The sequence below is a fragment of the Staurois parvus genome, unplaced genomic scaffold (assembly GCF_062004578.1).
Source record: "Staurois parvus isolate SC_StPar_1 unplaced genomic scaffold, SC_StPar_1.0 ptg000054l, whole genome shotgun sequence".
Taxonomy (NCBI): domain Eukaryota; kingdom Metazoa; phylum Chordata; class Amphibia; order Anura; family Ranidae; genus Staurois; species Staurois parvus.
The window spans coordinates 4,451,938-4,472,257 of NW_028317850.1; the positions used below are offsets into that span (position 1 = coordinate 4,451,938).

At 40.2% G+C, this 20,320-nt stretch overlaps 1 protein-coding gene across 5 annotated transcripts in view; it reads right to left on the reverse strand.

Annotated features, from left to right (window-relative positions):
- Positions 1–20,320, reverse strand: part of NEDD4 (NEDD4 E3 ubiquitin protein ligase) — a 238,958-nt gene that overhangs the window by 22,550 nt on the left and 196,088 nt on the right. For 4 of the 5 annotated variants that reach the window (XM_089667948.1, XM_089667943.1, XM_089667928.1 and 1 more), the window contains 7 exons: positions 17,519–17,596; positions 16,899–16,953; positions 15,664–15,722; positions 13,539–13,604; positions 12,178–12,407; positions 11,112–11,233; positions 2,363–2,433 (listed from right to left, as the gene is read on the reverse strand). In XM_089667948.1, coding sequence (XP_089524074.1) covers positions 2,363–2,433; positions 11,112–11,233; positions 12,178–12,407; positions 13,539–13,604; positions 15,664–15,722; positions 16,899–16,953; positions 17,519–17,596 — 681 coding nt within the window. The remainder of the gene's footprint in view (positions 1–2,362; positions 2,434–11,111; positions 11,234–12,177; positions 12,408–13,538; positions 13,605–15,663; positions 15,723–16,898; positions 16,954–17,518; positions 17,597–20,320) is intronic. The other variant, XM_089667935.1, reaches the window with a different exon arrangement.

Here is a 20,320-nt window from a genome sequence, read left to right on the forward strand (position 1 = left end):
TTTTAATTTTTTATTACATTATTTTCCTTTTTTTTTAAGATCATATTTCACTATGTCCAAAGTAGTATAATGTTACCATAGTAACATTGTACTACTTTGGGGAAGTGATCAGTATTTTTTTTTTTTTTTTTTACATAATTTGCTTATAGCAAAGAATTACTTTGCTATAAGCAAGCATTTACCTGAATGACATCAATTCATTCAGGAGTTTTGTTTTTTTTTTGTGCTTAGCTGTGATTTGGCCACAGCTAATCACATGACATGTGCATGTGATCGCTGTGACCATTTACAGCTAGACTGTAGTAGACAATGCATGGCATGAATGAAGCCATCCATTGTATACAACTGTCATGTGGACCTGCTGTGATTGGTCACAGCAGGTCACATGGTACCAGCAACGGGGGCCAGTACTCAGATCTGTCATCGGCCGTGTCCGAGGTACACGGCTGGTGACAGATCGTGCCGCTGCGCGGCTCTGCAAGCGGGAAAACTGTGCATGCCCGGGATATGGCGTCCACCCGGAAATCTACAGCATTTTGTTGGCTGCCAAAAGGCTATTGGCCGGGCGGCTATTGGTTACAGTGGAATTCCAGGTAAAAACAAAAAAAAAAACCTTTTTAATAAATGAATAAGAAATAAAACTTTTATATTATGAATTATACTCTAGACATTCAGCAATCCTCCTCTGATACACAGACAAGTGTTCCTGGGAAGCCCAATGTGGCTGCTTACAGGCACTTGCTTGTACTGTTGTCAATGTCTTTGAAAGTAACACAGCACCCCCCCCCCCCCCCATTCCTTCCGACACTGCTCCATTTAGAGTTCTTATGTTTAATATGAACGAGGAGGCTGCAGTGGAGGAAGCTGCAGAGGAGGGGAGATGCCCTCTGGCCGAATTTCCAGGATGAACAAACAGGCATTTTGGTCACATGACCACAATGCATTATAAAGAAGAAAAGGTACATAAACAAGGCATTAAAACATTTTAGACATACCAATGTACTTACATTACTGAACTCATTGCACAACAAACCTATTTTCAGGCCAGTCTTGTCATGTGATCTCCCCTGTGACAGTCAGCTGCGACTGCAGGGATAGGAGATAGCATTCTGACAACAGTTAGTGAAGCCTGGCAAGGTGACGTCACCCATGGGCATGAATGGCTCAACCTTTGTAGGCATCCCCCTCTTCTCCTCTGCAGCCATGCTGGCCGGCACAGTAAAGCAAGACTGAAGCGGCCTGAAAATAGCAAGTATATATATATATCTTTCTTACACAGATAATTTAGCATAGTTGTTAGGAGGGTGGGAACACTTTTAGGGCTAGTTAGCTGTTTAGCTAAAATTATACTTAGCTGTCAGTGTCAAACATGAAATACACTATAGATAATTACACAATAAGATTCTAATGGAAAAAAATAATTTGAAACATGATCTGTATTCGTATGCTTTTGTCATTGGATTTACATTTAAATACAGAAGCATAGTCTGAACATATATTATTATTATTATACAGTATTTATATAGCGCTAAAAGGTTTTCTCAGCGCTGTACATTGAAAAGATAGTTTATAACTGGTGCTACAATGTGTTCATAAAAGGATGTAATACGGGTTGTGACTTGTATCTACGAGAAAATCACTGCCAACACAAGTGCTATTGGTGCAGCGATCTCCTCTGCTGTTTTATTGAATTCTGACAGCGGGGAGGCTCTCCCACTCTCCACGGGCCAGAATTCCTTGATCAGCACTGATTGGACGATGGTTTTCTGGCATGTCCTTTCAACAATTGCTGGCTGTTAGACCAGCTTCTTTCAGACAGACAGATGTACATACTGACCAAAAGTCAGCCGGTTCCTGTTGAACCAGCCGATTTTTAGCTAGTGTGTACCCAGCTTAGGCGTTATGAAAATAGTGTAGTATAAAGAATGCAGGGGGCCATGGGGTAATTAGACTACAAGAACATTAGCCACAAATAAGGGAGGTAGGAGTAGGTGGAAGCAGGACCTGCAGCTATAGCCAACCTCCTTTGAGAGCTCTTGGGTTGAAATATTGTTTATATTCAGAAAACTGTAGTTAAATTAGAGCGGTATCAATGTCATATGTAATTTTGCTACTGTATTCAACAGCATTACTGTTTTTTCATTAACCACCATCCATGCTAATTGTGCTTTCCCTTTGGAAGAGTTTAAGGTAATAGTCTGCCAAGCTTTTGTAATGACCTGCATACTTGCGGTGAAAATACATGTATGAAGCTTTGGTTGCAAGTTATCAAGAGTAAGCTCAAACATAAGCCACATATAATTATATAAAGGAATGATTACATGACATGCTAATACTTGCATTTCAATAAATTGATACCTACCACAGATTCCATGTCCGTCAGTGTTATTGCCTTCTGAAGCATCATTTTATAAAATGGTCGGATGAAGAACCCTGTAAAAATAAAAGTCTTTAGAAAAATACATACAATGAACTGGCAGAAAAGAGAAATTTTTACTTACCTGTAAATTCCATGTCTTGGAGTATAATACAGGATACAGGCAAATGATTCATAGATCCTTGGTTAAAGACTTGTAACTTCAGGTGATTGAACACTAGCAAGCTCCTGAGCACACACCCCCTGGGTGCCTACCCTGCCAGGATGTGACCTGTGCCCTGTACTGTACTCCAAGAAATGGAATTTACAGGTAAGCCAAATTCCTCTTATTTTCAACAGTCAGTGCAGGACACAGATGAGGGAAAACCACCGCAACAGGTGCCCAACCTATCAGAGTAACCCCGGATCCACTACTGTCCAAAACTGGGGACATCTCATAGGATATGGAGGGGGGGGGGGGGATGATCAGGTAATGAAGTGGTGGAAACAAACACACACACTCCAAACTCCAGGCAGGTAGTACCATGGTTGGGATTCAAATAGACAACCCTAGTGCTGCTAGGCAGCAGTGCTAACCACTTAACTACTTAAAGTGGTTCTCCGGTGACATTTGTAAAAATTAAGTCAGCAGCTACAAAAACTGTATTATTATTACTACAGGTACTTATATAGTGCCGCCAATTTACGCAGCGCTTTACATATATATTCTACATTCACATCAGTCCCTAACCCTCAAGGGCCGTACAATCTAAGGTTGCTACATTACATTCATACATACAAAAACTAGGGCCAATTTAGATCCTACCAGCATGTCTTTGGAGTTCCGGAAGAAACCGGAGTAAGCACAGGGAGAACATGCAAACTCCAGGCAGGAGGTGCCGTGGGTGGGATTCAAACCAACAACCCTAGTACTGCCGGGCAGATTTGCTAACCATTTAGCCACTGTGCTGATGACTTTTAATAAACAGTCAGTCACCTGTCCCCGGATCCATCGGTGTCCTCACCCAGGCCGGTTTCTTCACTGGTCTTCTGTCCCCAGTGCCAACATCTTAACTGCAGGCAGCTGGCTGTGAATGCTTGCAACTGCACAGCCTGCTGCCCACTTTGCATGTGCAAGCCAAGCTGTGCCTTGCGAATGGTCCCACAGTCTTCTGGGACTTGTGACGTGTCTCAAAGGACTGCGGGCAGGGAGAGCAGAAGTAGGAGCAGTTACCTGTCAAACCCAGGTACCTGCTGCCCCCTCCCAAAACAATCAGGTGCCAAATATGTCAGAGAAGTAGGGGGCAGGAGAAACAGCAGAACTTCCCCTTTTTGGGTAAAGTTCCACTTTCAAGAACTTGGAAAGGGAAAAAACATTCACGCCATCTGGGGAGTGGTACCTGAGAAAAACCCCTGATAAGAGACTCTTGCCTACATAATGGAACGGGCATAACCCCTAGTAAAACTTATTTGTGCAGAATAGTTCTACGCAACGCTCACAGAAAATGAAAAATTTCCCTTTTGGGGCGCAAGTGACATTAGGAATGTCTAAGGTGTGACGATTGGGAAAAGGCCGTTGAATGGGAGGGATCCACCACCCATACTAATGGAGAAGTTCAGTGAGTGGGTTCTGTCATCTCAGAGTCCCTCACAGCAGGGTCTCAAAATAGGCAGAAGATGGTAAAAAGGATATTGAGTTAAAAATTAAGCTGAAGCTTGCAATCTTAGTTCTGAAGCATTTTCATATAGACCTACAGGAAAGGGACAGGGGTAACCCCAAGCCCAAAAATTGAGTCAATCTGTAAAAATCAAGTGGAGCAATGCTAAAACTACTTGCTACAAGCAATAAATGATAATAAACATTAAATAGTGAGCAAAAAAATAGCTGGGCAAACATGTAGTAATATAAAGTGCAACCATGCCACAAAATAAATTATATATATCACACACATATATACAGTGAGTATAGAGAAAAGAATCACCCCCTTTATCCAGCTGTATTTACTTATAACATCCAAGTGAAAGATTTAACACCAACATGTCAGGATAAAATATAAAAATTAAAAAACAGTATAACCGAGTTGGAAAAAGGATCCCTCCTAAGAATAACTTGTAAACTCAATCAGGTGTAGCTAATCACCTTCTCAATGGCACACAAAGCCATTTGACTGTTAACTGTGATCAGCTGTGGTCATTTTGACTAGCTCAGCATGAAAAGAGCTTTCCTGGAGAATTTAATTCTCTGGTAGTGCAACTGAAGCTAACAATCAACTATAGCTGGCAAAGCACTGTTAAAAGTTCTCCAGGATAAAGTTGTGGACAGGCACAAGTCAGGAGATGGATACAAAAAAATGTCAAAGGCTCTATCAATGCTTAGAAGCACAGTGAAGTCTATTATTAAGAAGTGGAAGGTATTTAGTACAACACAGACAACACAGGCCCTCCCTGGATCAGGACGTCGCTCCAAACTGGATGAAAGAACCAGGAGGAAATAGGTCAGGGAGACTACCAAGAGGTCTACACCAACTCTGAAGCAGTTCCAGGAATTTATGACAAAGAGTGGTCATTGTGCGCATGTGACAACAATATCACAAATTCTCCACAAATGTGGCCTGTATGGGAGGGTTGCAAGAAAAAAGCCACTCCTCAAGAAAGGCCACATGCAGTCACAACTGAGCTTTGCCAAAAAACGCACCTTGAAGATTCTGAGGCCAAATGGAAAAAAGGTGTTAAGGTCAGATGAGACTAAAATTTAATTACTTGGCCTCAACACTAAACGATATGTCTGGCGGAAAACCAATACAGCTCACCATCCAAATAACACCATTCCTACAGTAAAGCAAAGAGGTGGTAATATCCTGTTATGGGGGTGTATCTCTGCAGCAGGGACTGGAACACTCGTCAGGGTAGAAGGAAGAATGGAAAGAACAAAATACCTCAAATTATTGAGGAAAATCTGCTGCCATCTGCCAGAAAGTTGTGAATGGGAAGCCTAATAGCACACAGTAAAAATGACCACACAGTGGTTGAAGGAGATAAAAGTGAATGTCCTTGCATGACCTAGTCAGAGTCCAGACTTAAACCCTATTGAAAATCTGTGGAATGACTTGAAGACTGCAGTCCACAAATGGTCACCATCAAATATAACTGAACCTGAGCAGTTCTGCAAAGAGGAGTGGGCAAATATTGCATAGTAGAGACCTATACCAACAAACTAAAGGCTGGAATTAAAGCATAAGGTGGTTTGCCAAAATACTGACACAAGGGGATGATCCTATTTCCAACTCGGCAATTCTGTTTTTGATTTTTTTTTAAATTCTGATATGTTGAGGTTATATCTCTTACTTTGATATTATAAAAGTTGTACTGAGTAAATACAGCTGGAAAAAGCAAAAACAGTGTATGCCTTAATTTCAGGCTGCAAAGCAACAAAATATGATTATTTTAAAGGGAGGTGTTTATTTTCTATACCCACTTTTTATATAGTGAGAACAAGAATCAAAGTAGAGCTTTAAAGGACATCACCACTTGCTTTACTTCTTTTTAAGGGATTTTCTTGCCCAATTTTATTAAAACCAAGTACAAAAAAACTTCCAGAAAAGAAAATCAATGAGTTTCCCTCACAGGAGTTTTCAGCATTTCCATCCAGAGATTAGGGTGGCCACCTCATCCCTTTAAAACCAAACACATTAATTACACAGGTTCTGGGGCTAATTTAATGCAGATAAGGCATTAAGTGAGTTTCATTACCACCTTAATCAGCCTCAGAACCTGTGTAATTAATATGTGTTTGGTTTTAAAGGAATGAGGTGGCAAACCTAAAAGAAATACACATTCAGCCTCCAGGCTTACACACACCCGTTAAAATGTCAGGTTTTAGTGATGTAAAAAAATTAGACAAAGATAAACATTTCTGAACTTTTACCACCTTTAACCACTTTCCCTCCCGAGGATTTCCCCCCTTCCTGACCAGGCCATTTTTTGCTGTTGGGCACTGAGCTATTTCAACTGGTAATTGCGCGGTCGTGCAATGCTGTACCCAAACAAAATTTATGTCTTTTTTCATACAAATAGAGCTTTCTTTTGGTGGTATTTGGTCACCTCTGCAGGTTTTAATGTCTGCGCTATAAACAAATTTTTGAAAAAAAACTCAATATTTTACAAATTTGGATATAAAAAATATCCAATAAACTCAAAGCTAGTCATAAATTTAGGCTAAAATGCATTCTGCTACATGTCTTTGGTAAAAAAAAAATCTCAATACATGTATATTAATTGGTTTGTGTGAAAGTTATAGCGTCTACAAACTATGGTATATATATTGGAATTTACGTAGCTTTTATTTTCTGACAGCCTATTACATTTCTTGAGGTGCTAAAATACCAGGGCAGTACACAGGAGGTCTAGTGCTAGAATTACCGCCCTCGATCTGACATTCGCTGTGATATCTCACCTGCATGGTGCAACCGATGTTTACATACCGGCATAGGGACAACGCTTGCACACGCAGGTGCGTGCGTGCGTGCAGGGAGGCAAGGGTGATTTTATTTTTTTTTTCCAGTTATTTTGATTTTTTACAATTATTTTTACACTGTCCCTTTCTTTTTTTGGATCACTTTTAATGCTATCACAGGGAATGCAAATATCCCCTATAACTTCAATGGGTATTGTCATATATTCTTTTTTGAGAAATCTGGGGTCTATCAGACTCTAGATCTCTCCTCTGCCCTTACATTATCTAATCTCACCAAGATCAGTGTGATCAGATGCTTTCCCAATTTACAAATGGCGCTGTTTATATCCTGCGAAAATGAAGTAATGAAATGCTGGTAGCTTCCGGTCTCTTAGACTTTATAGATGATTGGAGCCATTCTGGCCTCTGATTAGCTCTATGGTCAGCCAGCGGAACTACTGGCTGAATTCTTGGATTCCCCTGTGGGACAGGAGAGCTCAAGAAATCTGTGGAAGGCAGCAGGAGGGGGGGGGGGGGGGGGAATGAGTGTGAGTGTGATAGTGTGCAGGCAATCTAACGCTAGCTGACCCTGGCTGGGTGGGGAGCTAACTAACCCTAACATTGGGGGTGATCAGGGATTTTTTTTTTTTTTTTTACGCTTTGCTTCACAGGTGAAATAAAGATCATTTCTCCTGCAATGCAAAGCTTGCTGTCAGAACCTAACTGATTCATGAACTGTAAAGTTTTGACAGCTCAGGATAGTGATCTGTGATTGGCTGGAGCTGGTCACATGGTACAGGTGCTGTGATTGACCCCATGTATCATGTGACAGCTCTGGGCCAATCACAGCTCACCAGGAAGAGAAACAGAGCTGTTATGAATGAGACTGAATGATAACAGCTTTGCTTGCATAGCAATCACATGATCACCGGGTCCCGTTCACCAGGATCTTCATTCTGCTGTGTCCGCTGGACACAGCAGTTGCGAGGAGGGAGCACTGAGCACCCGCTCGGGTGTGCAGCGCCCCCCTGTGTTAGTACAGCCAGAGCGACGTATGAGTACATCGCTTTGCCTATAGCTGCCGCTCTGCCGCAGTACATTGCGGGCGGGAAACGGTTAATGTAATCTATAAACTGTACAATTTTGTTGAACAACAAACTGAAATCTTTTCAGTGGAGGGAAGTAAAAATAAAAAACTAAAATAATATGGTTGCATAAGTGTGCACACCCTTAAACTAATACTTCATTGAAGCACCTTTTGAATTTTACAGCACTCAGTCTTTTTGGGTATGAGTCTATCAGCATGGCACATCTTGACTTGGCAACATTTTCTCACTCTTCCTTGCAAAAACACTCCAAATCTGGCAGATTGTGAGGGCATCTCCTGTGCACAGCCCTCTTCAGATCGCCCCACAGATTTTCGATCGGATTCATGTTTGGGCTCTGGCCGGGCCATACCAAAACTTAAATTTTTTTCTGGTGAAGCCATTACTTTGTTGTTTGTTTGTATGTATGCTTTGGGTTGTTGTCATGCTGAAAGATGAAGTTCCTCTTCATGTTTATCTTTCTAGCAGAAGCCTGAAGGTTTTGTGCCAATATGGACTGGTATTTGGAACTGCTCATAATTGCCTCTACCTTGACTAAGGGTCCAGTTCCAGCTGAAGAAAAACAGCCAGAAAACATGATGCTGCCACCACCATTCTTCACTGTGGGTATGGTGTTCTTTTGGTGATGTGCAGTGTTGTTTTTGTGCCAAACATATCTTTTGGAACTGTGGCCAAAACGTTCAACCTTGGTTTTATCAGACATTTTCCCACATGCTGTTGGGAGACTTCAGATGTGTTTTTTCAAAATTAAGCCGGGCTTGGATGTTTTTCTTCGTTAGAAAAGGCTTCTGTCTTGCCACTCTACCCCATAGCCCAAACATATAAAGAGTACGGGAGATTGTTGTCACATGTACCACACAGCCAGTACTTGCCAGATATTCCTGCAGCTCCTTTAATGTTGCTGTAGGCCTCTTGGCAGCCTCCCACACCAGTTTTCTTCTCGTCTTTTCATCAATTTTGGAGGGATGTCCAGTTCTTGGTAATGTCACTGTTGTGCCATATTTGATTTGGTATATATAACCCCTTTATTATATTTATGAATTAGTACATTGAGAGGGGGACTTCTGTAAGGCAATTATAAGTTCTTATATTTGGAGATAGCGTAGCACCAATTAGTCTTAAATTTATACTATAGAATGCAGTGCTTGTCGTCTCCAATATGTGGGATGTACTATTCCTTCATTACGAGTCAGAATATCTGAACACTATAATGACACCAATAATCCATGCACTAAATATATTTCTAATGTTTCTAAACATTTCAGAGAGAAGCATGGTGGGAACCGTGACTCCTTTTCTTTCCTTGGTTTGGAACATGTAAGAAAACCTGTAAGAGGAGGAGATGTACACTGCGCCTTATTAAATGTGAAGTGTGGTGGATTTATATGTTCAATACCAGGGTCCCTTTTGGTCTAAACAATAGAATGGTTGTTAATCTTTTCTTGAAATAATTAAGATATGACTCATTATTTTCATGTTCAATTTGCGGACATCCATGTTTAGGAGAGTTTTAGTTTATTGTGCTGCTCTAGCATTAGGATGCTTGCAGTCAAGTGCATTAGATGAAGTTTTCTCTTTTTCTTCTTTTTCTCTGCAATGCTATTGCTTCACTTTCACCTGCAATCATTTAAACTGAATAATTTTAATTAAGCATGTACCACCCCTAATTTTGTGGGCTGCTATGTTATATAAGTTTGAATTTTATTTTTTTCTATGTAAGCTTTGACAAACACTGTGGCTGAAACCCGTCAGATTTCATGTATTCTATGTCCTCTACTGTGTGCCAATAAAGCATACATGATAAGGATATGAGTTGCCAGCTATTCTGTAACAAATCTTGGATCTAAAAACCAGCCTGAACACCAGCGCTCCATTCACATTCCTTTGATGAGCAGTAGAGCTTGGGTGAGTTGTTGACCAAGTGTAAAGTTTGGTATAGGGGGAATTATGGTGTGGGGTTGTTTTTCAGGGGATGGACTTGGCCCCTTAGTTCCAGTGAAGGGGACTCTTAAGGCATCAGCATACCAAGACATTTTAGACAATTTCATACTCTCAACTTTGTGGGAACAGTTTGGAGATGGCTCCTTCCTGTTCCAACATGACTGCATCAGAGATAAACAGCTCTGCATCAGCACACTGACCATGTGATGCTATAGTAACCTGTACAAAAGGGCTTGGGATAGAGATATCTTCCAAGGTTCTTTTTGCAACTTTCTCCAGGTCCTCCTGCACCTTTTGTGTGTTTGCCTAATTATGGGTGGGCAATTCAGGATCCAACGCTAAAGGAGACTGCTGGATTAGGAGATGAGCATGGTGGATAATGTTTCAGACAGAACTGGCATTTATTAAAATCATTATTTGTCTGAGGAATTGTGCCATGGATGCAGAAAATTCCTCTTTTGACAGCTTTTTTGGTAGCTTGCTGCATATCAGAGGTATAGGCAAGCACTGGATGCCGGGGTTGGTGTTATAGGTGTGAGGATCAAGCCTATACCTAGGGTCTGTGAATACTTTGCCTCAGGTTCTGTACTGTACAATTAAGATAATACATCTACCTGCATAACTCTGAGCAAACGTATGCGTTTTAAAAAAGAATAGGTTATTTCTTTGTGTTTCACTTGATGAAACAAGTAGGACATTTAGGAAAACAAATTAAGTATAGTAATGATTCCATCCAGATCACACATTTAAAGTATTTCATTCAGCATTGCCAGTCTACAAGAAGAAAAAAAAACAAACTAATTTTTGCTTGGATGGACTTTGTACTGGGCTATTTCATGAACATTTTCCATAATATGGCAAATCTATCATAAACAGGTTCCAAGTTAGAAAAACACTACAAAATACGCATTCACAGTTGGGTGTTAAAAACAAGTAATTGTTTGTACAGGACTTGTTGTCCAGTGGATCTTACTCTACGTTTCTGCCCACTTTATAATCTGCAAAACAGCTTCTGTTAACGGAAACATATCATATGCCAACACACACACACACACACACACACACACACACACACACACACACACACACACACACACACACACACACACACACACACACACACACACACACACACACACACACACACACACACACACACACACACACACACACACACACACACACGGAATAAAGAACGTGTCCCTATGTTACCTAATGCTGTGGTTATGGAAAGTTATATAAAACATAAACCAACCATCTAGCAGCTTTCCATGATAGACTGCCATCCCAGCCACACGGCCAATAAATTTGAAATAGGAAAGATGGTCTTCATTGCACAGGCCAGAGTTTGGATTTATCTGCAATGTATAATTATCACTGTAAAGAGAATCAGAAGCCAGTGTCAGTATTCTTCCACATGAAAATTCACTTACATAATTAAATTCAAATGGCGATAATGTAATCCTTGAGACACTGCACATATTTAATGCTATTTTTAAAAGGAGAAATATAGCCAAAGCTTTTTTTAGCTGTACTTCTCCTGTGGATCAAAGGAGTGCAGTTAGTTCTGCACTCCTGTGACACATTTTCAGTTCACAACGGATTGAAGTCCGCTGTGAACTGACGTCACTCAGCCGGTCCAGGCTGGGGACAGATCCCAACTTCAAAGTCGGGATCTACCCCAGAGCCTGGAGCGGCACCTGGCTCAGCCTCTCAGTGAGCCGCTGAGAGCCTGAACCAGCTGCTCCCTCCCCCTGGGAGGAGCACAGCAGACAGCGGTGACTGACAGTCAGTCAGAGCGGCTGTGACAATTCACCCTTAGGTCCCTTCTCACCCTTAGGGTCGGCGGGGGACAGATGCAGCATAGGACCGATGCTGCATCCACCTAGGTAAGTATAAACGGGTGGGGAAAGCCCTACTTCTAAGTACCATTTACATGGCAGATGAACATTACATACTGATCTATTTCATTTGAAATAAGTAATATATAATGGTGCCCACAAAATTGCAAGGTTATAGTGCATTTTCCAAAAAAGATTTGAATCTTCCTTCTAGTTTATCAGGAGAGTTAATTTTATTCTGCAGTGAATTGGATGAATAACTTGTTAACAACTACTTTGTTAGTGGAACAGTGGGACATCCTTACAAAGATTATATGGTGTGATGTAGCAGAACATGTCATCTACTTGTGAGGTTAAAGAAGGGTTTGTGAGCACATAAAAACTGAACGTGCTTTGTACAATTTGTGTACAGAAAAAAGCTATTTTCATTGCACCTTTATATAGCTTTAGAGCTTCCCTGACAACTGTAAACATACTTACGTTGCTGAATATTCAAAGAGGCCATAATAAGGATTGAACATTTCTTTGGAAATTAGGAAGAACCATTCTCTAGCAACTCCTCCATAATCCAAGCCTTTCTCATTGTCGAATTCAATCCAGAGTCGTGCTTTAAGGAACTCAGGCCTTTTCACTGCTATTATCCTCCTGTAGGAGTCTTCAAATATGGCTGTACGACGCAACTTCATTTCAAACCTATTAGGAATATCAAGCTAAAACAAACATCCTGATCAGTCATCTTGCTCTCACCAGTAGTTAGCTGGTTAATTTTAACATGAACTTTATCAACTCCCTTTTTGCAGAAATGCATTAGTTGCCTGCGTCTAAAAGATGCTAGCTGCCTGGCAGTTAGTGAGTTACTGACTTGCAACATGTATGTAGATCAGAAAGTCAGGAGTCTTTACTCATTCCAGGTGAGCAGCTCAGACTACTAAAGCAAGAGAGGCAACCAGGGAACAGTCAGGCAACCAGCATGTTTAAAACTAGAGATCAGACTCCATGTTTTTACCATGACAGGTTTTGCTGTAAAATTATGCTACCTAATTGATCTGTATACTCTAGAAGTAGAAATTGACACTTAACATGAAACTGTCACAGTAAAGAAAACAAGTGAGTGAAAGAACAGAAATCAATAGATAAAAGTCAGAAGATATGACCACTAAATTTTGTTTAAATGACTGGTCGAACCATACATGTGCATTTATCAGTTGAGCAAGCATATTTTTGCACGGTGGTGTCCTGCCCTATTTGTGTTGAGTAATAATGACCAACTGGAAAATCCAACCAGGGCAATTAATTTAGTAAAAAGTATCTGAAAATGCTCTCAGACACAATCAGACAGGTTAGTACCCAAAGTCCTCCTTTAGAATGCAGACAGAATTCAATTCCCACACTGACTTCAATTAACTTGAACAGGCAAAATCAATCTGTGTCAATGGCCAACATAATCTGAAAACACAGCTGAACAGAAAAAAAAATACATTTTAAATGCCATATTTGGGATAAAAATTATAGAATGAAATGAATAAAAAGTGCCAAATTTAACTGAGACACTAGTAATTCTATCAGTACATTTTGGACTTTTGAGATCATTCCCAGTTCAGTGACAGGTGCATTTGATCCACTATTGACCTCCTCCTAACCTGCATTTGAGTTGCTTTAATCAGGTTTTTCATTACCATAAAATTGCATGGGTATGCAAAACACACCTGACACAAACAAAAGCTCTTCGACACAAACAAAAGCTCTTCGACACAGACCCTAACTCTACATTTGCCTCTTCTTACTAACAAGATCACTGTGCATCAACGGATCTACCACAATGCTGTTTGGGAGAAATTTACCTGCTTCTTTAACTTTTTCCGGAAATATTCATATTTTCTTTTGTAATCCCGTGAATAAGGCACAGCCTTCAAAGCAAAAAAAATGGAGAATTTAAAATAATATTTAGGAAACCGGGTATATTCAATGATGTATAAGAACTTCAATTGAAACCTTTTATTAAGTAAGCTGTATTTTGTGCTATTTTTAGTGTGAAGCATCTCCTCTGTGACTAAAGTGGATTAACATATACCTTACATATACACAATGAAGTGACTAGCCTCAAGGAAACAAATCCTCCTACAAAAGTTTTACCTATTTATCTGCAGTCTTCACGGCTCTTACATAGTTAGTCTGGCTGAAAAAAGACAAAAGTCCATCCAGTTCAACCATTAAAAAAAAAAAAAAGTTATAATTCTTATACCCACAGTTGATCCAGAGGAAGGCAAAAAAACCCCCAGCAAAACATGATCCAATTTGCTCCTGCTGGGAAAAAAATTCCTTCCTGATCCCTCGAGAGGCAATCGGATATTCCCTGTATCAACTTTCCCTGGCTCTACATTAGTTCGAAGTGCAGAATGTGTACAGCTTGTCTGAGCTTTCAGAAAGTAGGGGGTGGGGAGCTTAAGTTACACTTTGCAGCGCTTAGTGATCAGAGCTGATTGGACGAAAGGGAAGGAATACCCCCCTTCATGCAGCACAAAGAAACAAAATTGAGGCTGTAAATCACAAACTGTGTTCTAGTGCTCCCTCACTGTCAAGTTTTTACCTCTTGGTGTCAGAAGTAAGCGACTCATGCAGATAGCAGAGGAATGAGGCAGGAGACAAAAATGACACTTAGCGCTCTAAATTGAGACAAGTACACAGTATACAGGGTAACTTAAAGTGGAGCTCCACCCAAAAGGAAAAGTTTTGCTTTAAGGCCTTCTCCCCAGTTCCTGTTTTTGAAATGGAGCTTTTGGGAAGGGGGTAGCAGATACCCGATTTTCACAGGTACCCGCTCCCACTTCCGCTTCGACCGCCTAGGCAATCGGAAGCAAAAATTCTTTTTCCCCCCTCCCTTCTGCAGTCTTCTGGGACACGTGACAGGTCCCAGAATACTGCCGAACCAGTCACAGTGCGCAGGATGAAACGGCTGGGCTGAGCACAGTGCTAGTACGCAGGACAGGCGAGTTGCTGTTTATTAAAAGTGAGCAGCTACAGTTTTTGTAGCTGCTGACTTTTCATTTTTACATAGGAGACTGGAGCTCTGTTTTAAAGTGATTGTAAGGGCACATGTTTTTATTAAAAAAAAAAAAAATTAACAAACAAGGTATACTTACCTACTCCAATGGTTTTGCTCAGGAGCAGCTCCGATCCTCCTCTTCTCAGGTCCTCCGCCGACGCTCCTGGGTCAACCTCCTGCCGAGCTCCCCCATAGCAAGCTGCTAGCTATAGGAACAATCCTGCATGCTCACTCCCGATCCAGCTCTGTGTGTCCATTGACACACAAAGCATATCTTGAACCTGCCCCCCCCCCGCTCACTGGCTGTGATTGACAGCAGCAGCAGCAGCCAATAAATGCCACTGCTGACTCTCTGTCCAATGAGGAGAGAGAGTCAAGAGCTGCTGCTCTCATGCATAACACGCTGGATCAAGATCGGGCTTGGGAAAGTATTTAGGGGGCTAGAAGGCATTAAGGTAAAAAAACTTCTGCCTTTATAACCACACTAAGTTCCACCTTATTCAAAAAATAAATGAAAAAATGTAAATAATATCACAGTCCTCATATGTAAATGCTAGCTAGTTTGTGCAGCACTAAGCAGTGTTTTAATCCAAAATTGCGCTGGACATTTCAGTTCTAGAGCATGTGTGTGGCAGAGCATGTGTGTGGCATACAGCTACAAGAAAAAAGAAACTTGTATTATTGGTTGAACTCGAAGACCAACTATGTTACAATGTGCACTAACTAGCTGTTTTAATAAATAATGCAGGTAAAAAGGGGCTGTTAAAACATACATATTGTTGGTTATACAGTAATGGCAGTCGTGAAGAACAATGTAGTATTGTCTTAATAAAAAAAAAAAGCAACATTAAAAAATAAATATTTACCACGATAATATAAAATCACAGTGATTCAAGAGGATCAGAGAAAATACAGAAACTTACTGGCCCAGCTATTGCTGCAGTCTGTAATCGTGGATCTTCCCACTGTGTTTTCTTTGTGTCTGAAATGAACAAGAGTACAAAATTAACCACTTGCCCTCCAGAATATTCACCCCCTTACTGACCAGGCCATTTTTTGCGATACGGCACTGCGTTACTTTAAATAATTGCGCAGTCATGCAACGCTGTACCCAAATGAAGTTTATGACTTTTTTTTCCCCACAAATAGAGCTTTCTTTCGGTGGTATTTGATCCCCTCTGCGTTTTTTATTTTTTGCGCTATAAGCAAAAAAAGACTGACAATATTGAAAAATATATATATATTTTTGACTGTTTGCTATAAAACATATCCAGTAAAAAAAAATAAAAAAATCTAATTTTGTCATAAATTCAGGCCAAAATGTAATCTGCTACGTCTTTGCTAAAAAAAATTCCAATACATACATGTAAATTAATTGATCTACGTGAAAGTTATAGCGTCTACAAATGGCGGTATATATACTGGAATTTTTTTTTTTAATACAAATAATGGCAGCAATCAGCGACTTACAGCAGGACTGCGGCGGGCATTCTGACACTGGGGAGGGACTAACTGCCACTAGCATCCCAATGACACTAATACAGTGATCAGTGCTAATAAAAAGCACTGACACTGTACAAATGACACTGGGCAAGAAGGGGTTAACATCTTGGGTGATCAAAGGGTTAACTGTGTGCTATTTTACTGTGTGTGTGCTTTACTAGGGAAAAATACTGCTTTGTATTGCTCTGCTATGCATGTTTACACACAGACCTCTCTCCTTTCACTGTTCCTCGGCGATCGCCGGGGAATCTCTGCCCGGGACCTGGTGATCTGTAGCCACCAATGGCAGGCGCGCATGCCCCCTACCCGGAAACGCATAATCACGTATATATACACATGATTTTGCGTAGGGCTGCTGGCAAGTAGCAGTAGTTCTGCTATAGGGTGGCGGGGAACTGGTTAATAACATATTAAAATCATTATGCACACTCACAATCTGTATATCAGCTTTCCCTAGTATAATGCCTTGTATGGGAATACACTGGTGGATCGAATTTCTGGCTACCATGGTTCATGTCAGCTATGAAACTATCTGCCTAATACAGCAATAGTCAAACATTTATGGTATTAAAAATAATTTCAAAAATAAAATAGTTGAAAAAAATAAATAAACATATCAGCCTATAAAATAAAACAAAAACAGATTGTTGCTTACTGTGGTCAATATAAAAGACTCTGCCATCTGTATGTGTTCGCTCTTCCCAGCCAGGCTGAAAGAGAAATAAAATATTTGATAAACAGAGCAATGAGAAATAACAATATACAGATGCAAAGTTCATTGCAGAAACATTATAAATTGAACACTGAAAAGTGTGAAGTCGCACACCTGTGCAATCAGGCTGCATGGTAGAACCTGGATGCCCTGGACTTACATATGACACTCAACCTAAAGGAGCTGCACAGCATCAATGTATTAGTAAGCCTAAAGGGCACAACACGGGAGGTCGGGTGAGTATAACAACAAGAGCTGCTTTTCTATTTTTCACTTCTACCTAGGACTGACATATTGGATTTTTTGCCCAACTGGAGTTAGGCTTTATGTTCTCAAGTGATATAAAATGCCAGTGGGTGAATAGTCCACCAAACTCTTTCTAGAACTTAAATAATAGTTGGTGAAAGGCCACTTTGAGGTAGAATTAATGATAGATTTGGGAGAAAGTACAAGGAAAGAGATGAAACAATCATATGAAAATGCATGGAAAGAAAGCGGCAATAATTAACAGAACAAAGGAATGACTTGTATCCCTATTTAGTTTTTTTTTATTTTTCACTCACTGGTAGTGGTCCCAGGTCTAAGAGATCAGTGGGTGGCTTTGGCCTTAGCTGAACTGGAATTCTCAACCTTGGATCGTCCTACAATAAATCAGAAATTTTGTTATGGAAGGGATAAGCTGTGACCAACGAAAGTTTAGAAGAATCAAGAATATATTATAACTGCTCGGAATAGTATATGTTGTGCGACTCTGTCTTCTGTACTGTATGATAGATACCAACCACCTCTGGTAAGCCACGTTGCACTAAACTAGTTGCATGTAGCATTAAAATACTAATAAAAACCCGACTCTAGGCAAACTATTATTAATTTTTTTTTAAAGGTTTGCATATAGTGGAGAAGGGTTAGAACCCTTGTAAGTTTTTGTATTGTTGTTTGGATTTCTCTGGGGGAGATTTTCTCTCACTTCCCTTATGTTCACAGAGAAATCTCCCAAATTGGGACAGAAACAGTTTTTGGTTACGTTTGGGTTTTTATCAAGACAGGATTTTTTTGCAGAGATCCAGGCAACAGTGTTTCATAGATTTAGTAAAATGTTTGCAGTATATTTTCATACTGAACCTGCCCGGTCTTCCATATAAAACCTAAATGTGCAAGAACAAGGTATCTATTTATACCTCTTTTTTCCCCAGACACTATTCTCTGACCCCATCTGAGACAGCTTTTAATTAGTTGTGAAATCCCTAACTTTTTTTTAATTTTTTTTTTAAATCAAGTAAAGTTTTATTGAAATCCCTGACTTCTAAACTTGGGAAAGAAAATCTTTCCATGTAAGACAGTAAAAGCTGGTCATACAGGGATCGAAATGCAGTCGGTTTCATTAGGGACAGGCCGCATTTTAATCCATGTGTGGCCACTGTGGTTGAACAGAAATCGATCTACCAATCGATTCCTGTTCAACTGCCTTATGGGTATATTCATGCTCTTTGAGTGGCACAGGCAATAGAATGCAGCGCTGATCTGTGCATTCTGAAGGCAGGGGTGTTTCCCTGCTGTCAGAATACAATGACATATTGAATGGTTTTGGTTTGATGAAGGAATTGTGTCAGTTTTTTGTCATTTAACACACTGGTTAAACAACAACAAAAAAACTGAACCACGTACAGTTGTGCTTAAAAGTTTGCATACTCTGGCAGAAATCATGACATTTTGGTAATGATATTGAAAATATGGCTGATACTGAAAATATGGCTGATCATGCCAAAAAACTGTCTTTTATTTAAGGGTAGTGATCATATGAAGCCAATTATTATCACATGGTTGTTTGGCTCCTTTTTACATTATAGTGATAACAGAAATCACCTAAATCACATGGCCATGATCAAAAGTTTACATTCCCTGGAATGTTTGGCATTGGTGCAGACACACAAGGTGACACACACACAGGTTAAAATGGCAATTAAAGGTTCATTTCATTTTAAATTGCTATCAGTGTCTGTGTATAAAGTCAGTGCGTTTGTTAGCTCTCAAGTGAATGCACTGAGCAGGCTAGATACTGAGCCATGGGGAGCATAAAGGAACTGCATAACAAGATAATGGAACCTTATAAAGATGGAAAATTATATAAAGAAAGATATCCAAAGCCTTGAATATGCCAGTCAGTACTTTTAAATCACTTATTAAGACATGGAAAATTCAGAGATCTCTTGATACCAAGCCAAGGTCAGGCAGACCAAGAAAGACTGCAGCCACAACTGCCAGAAGAATTGTTCAGGATACAAAGAAAAACCCACAGGTAGCCTCAGGCGAAATACAGGCTGCTCTGGAAAAAAATGTTGTGGTTGATTCAAGGAGCACGATACAACGATACTTGAACAAAAATGAGCTGCATGGTCAAGTTGCCAGAAAGAAGCCTTTGCTGTGCCAATGTCACAAAAAAAAGCCCAGTTACAATATGTCCAACAACACCTTGACATGCCTCACAGCTTCTCGGACACTGTAATCTGGAGTGATGAGACCAAAATAAAGCTTCATGGTCACAACCATAAGAACTATGTTGTTGGTCAACTGTGACAAGAATACCATCCCCACTGTGAAGCATGGTGGTAATTCACTGATATTTTAAGGGTGTGTGAGCTCTAAAGGCACGGGAAATCTTGTAAAAATTCATAGCAAGATGATTGCAGCATGTTATCATAAAATACTTGCAGGCAATTTGCACTCTTCTACATGAATACTGCACATGGGACACTTGTAGACTTTTCAGCACAACAATGACCCTAAATACAATGCCAAGTTAAACCTCCAGTGCTAACAGGAGGTGAAAAAAGGTGAAGGTTCCGAAGTGGCCATCACAGTCTCCTGACCTTAATATCATCAAGCTATTCTGGGAAGATCTCAAATGCGCTCATACACGACGCACTCATGCAAGACAACCAAAAACTGTGCATGACCTGGAGGCATTTTGCCAAGACGAATAGGCAGCTGTACCACCTGCTAGAATTCGGGGCCTCAGACAACTATTACAAAAGACTGCATGTTATCACTGATGCTAAAGGGGGAATACACAGTATTAAGAACAAAGGCTATGCAGACTTTTGAACAGGGGTCATTTCATTTGTTTACTTGTCACCATGTTTTGTTTTATGATTGTGCCATTCTGTTATGACCTACAGTTGAATATGAATCCCATAAGAAATAAAGGAAATGTGTTTTGTCTGCTCACTCAGGTTTTCTTTAAAAATGGTACACCAAGGGTATGTAAACATTTGAGTACAACTGTAGGGCCAGCTTAAGCCATACACACCATCAGGCCAGTCAGATATTCATAGCTATCATAATGTATTTAGAAATCTCTTCTACTC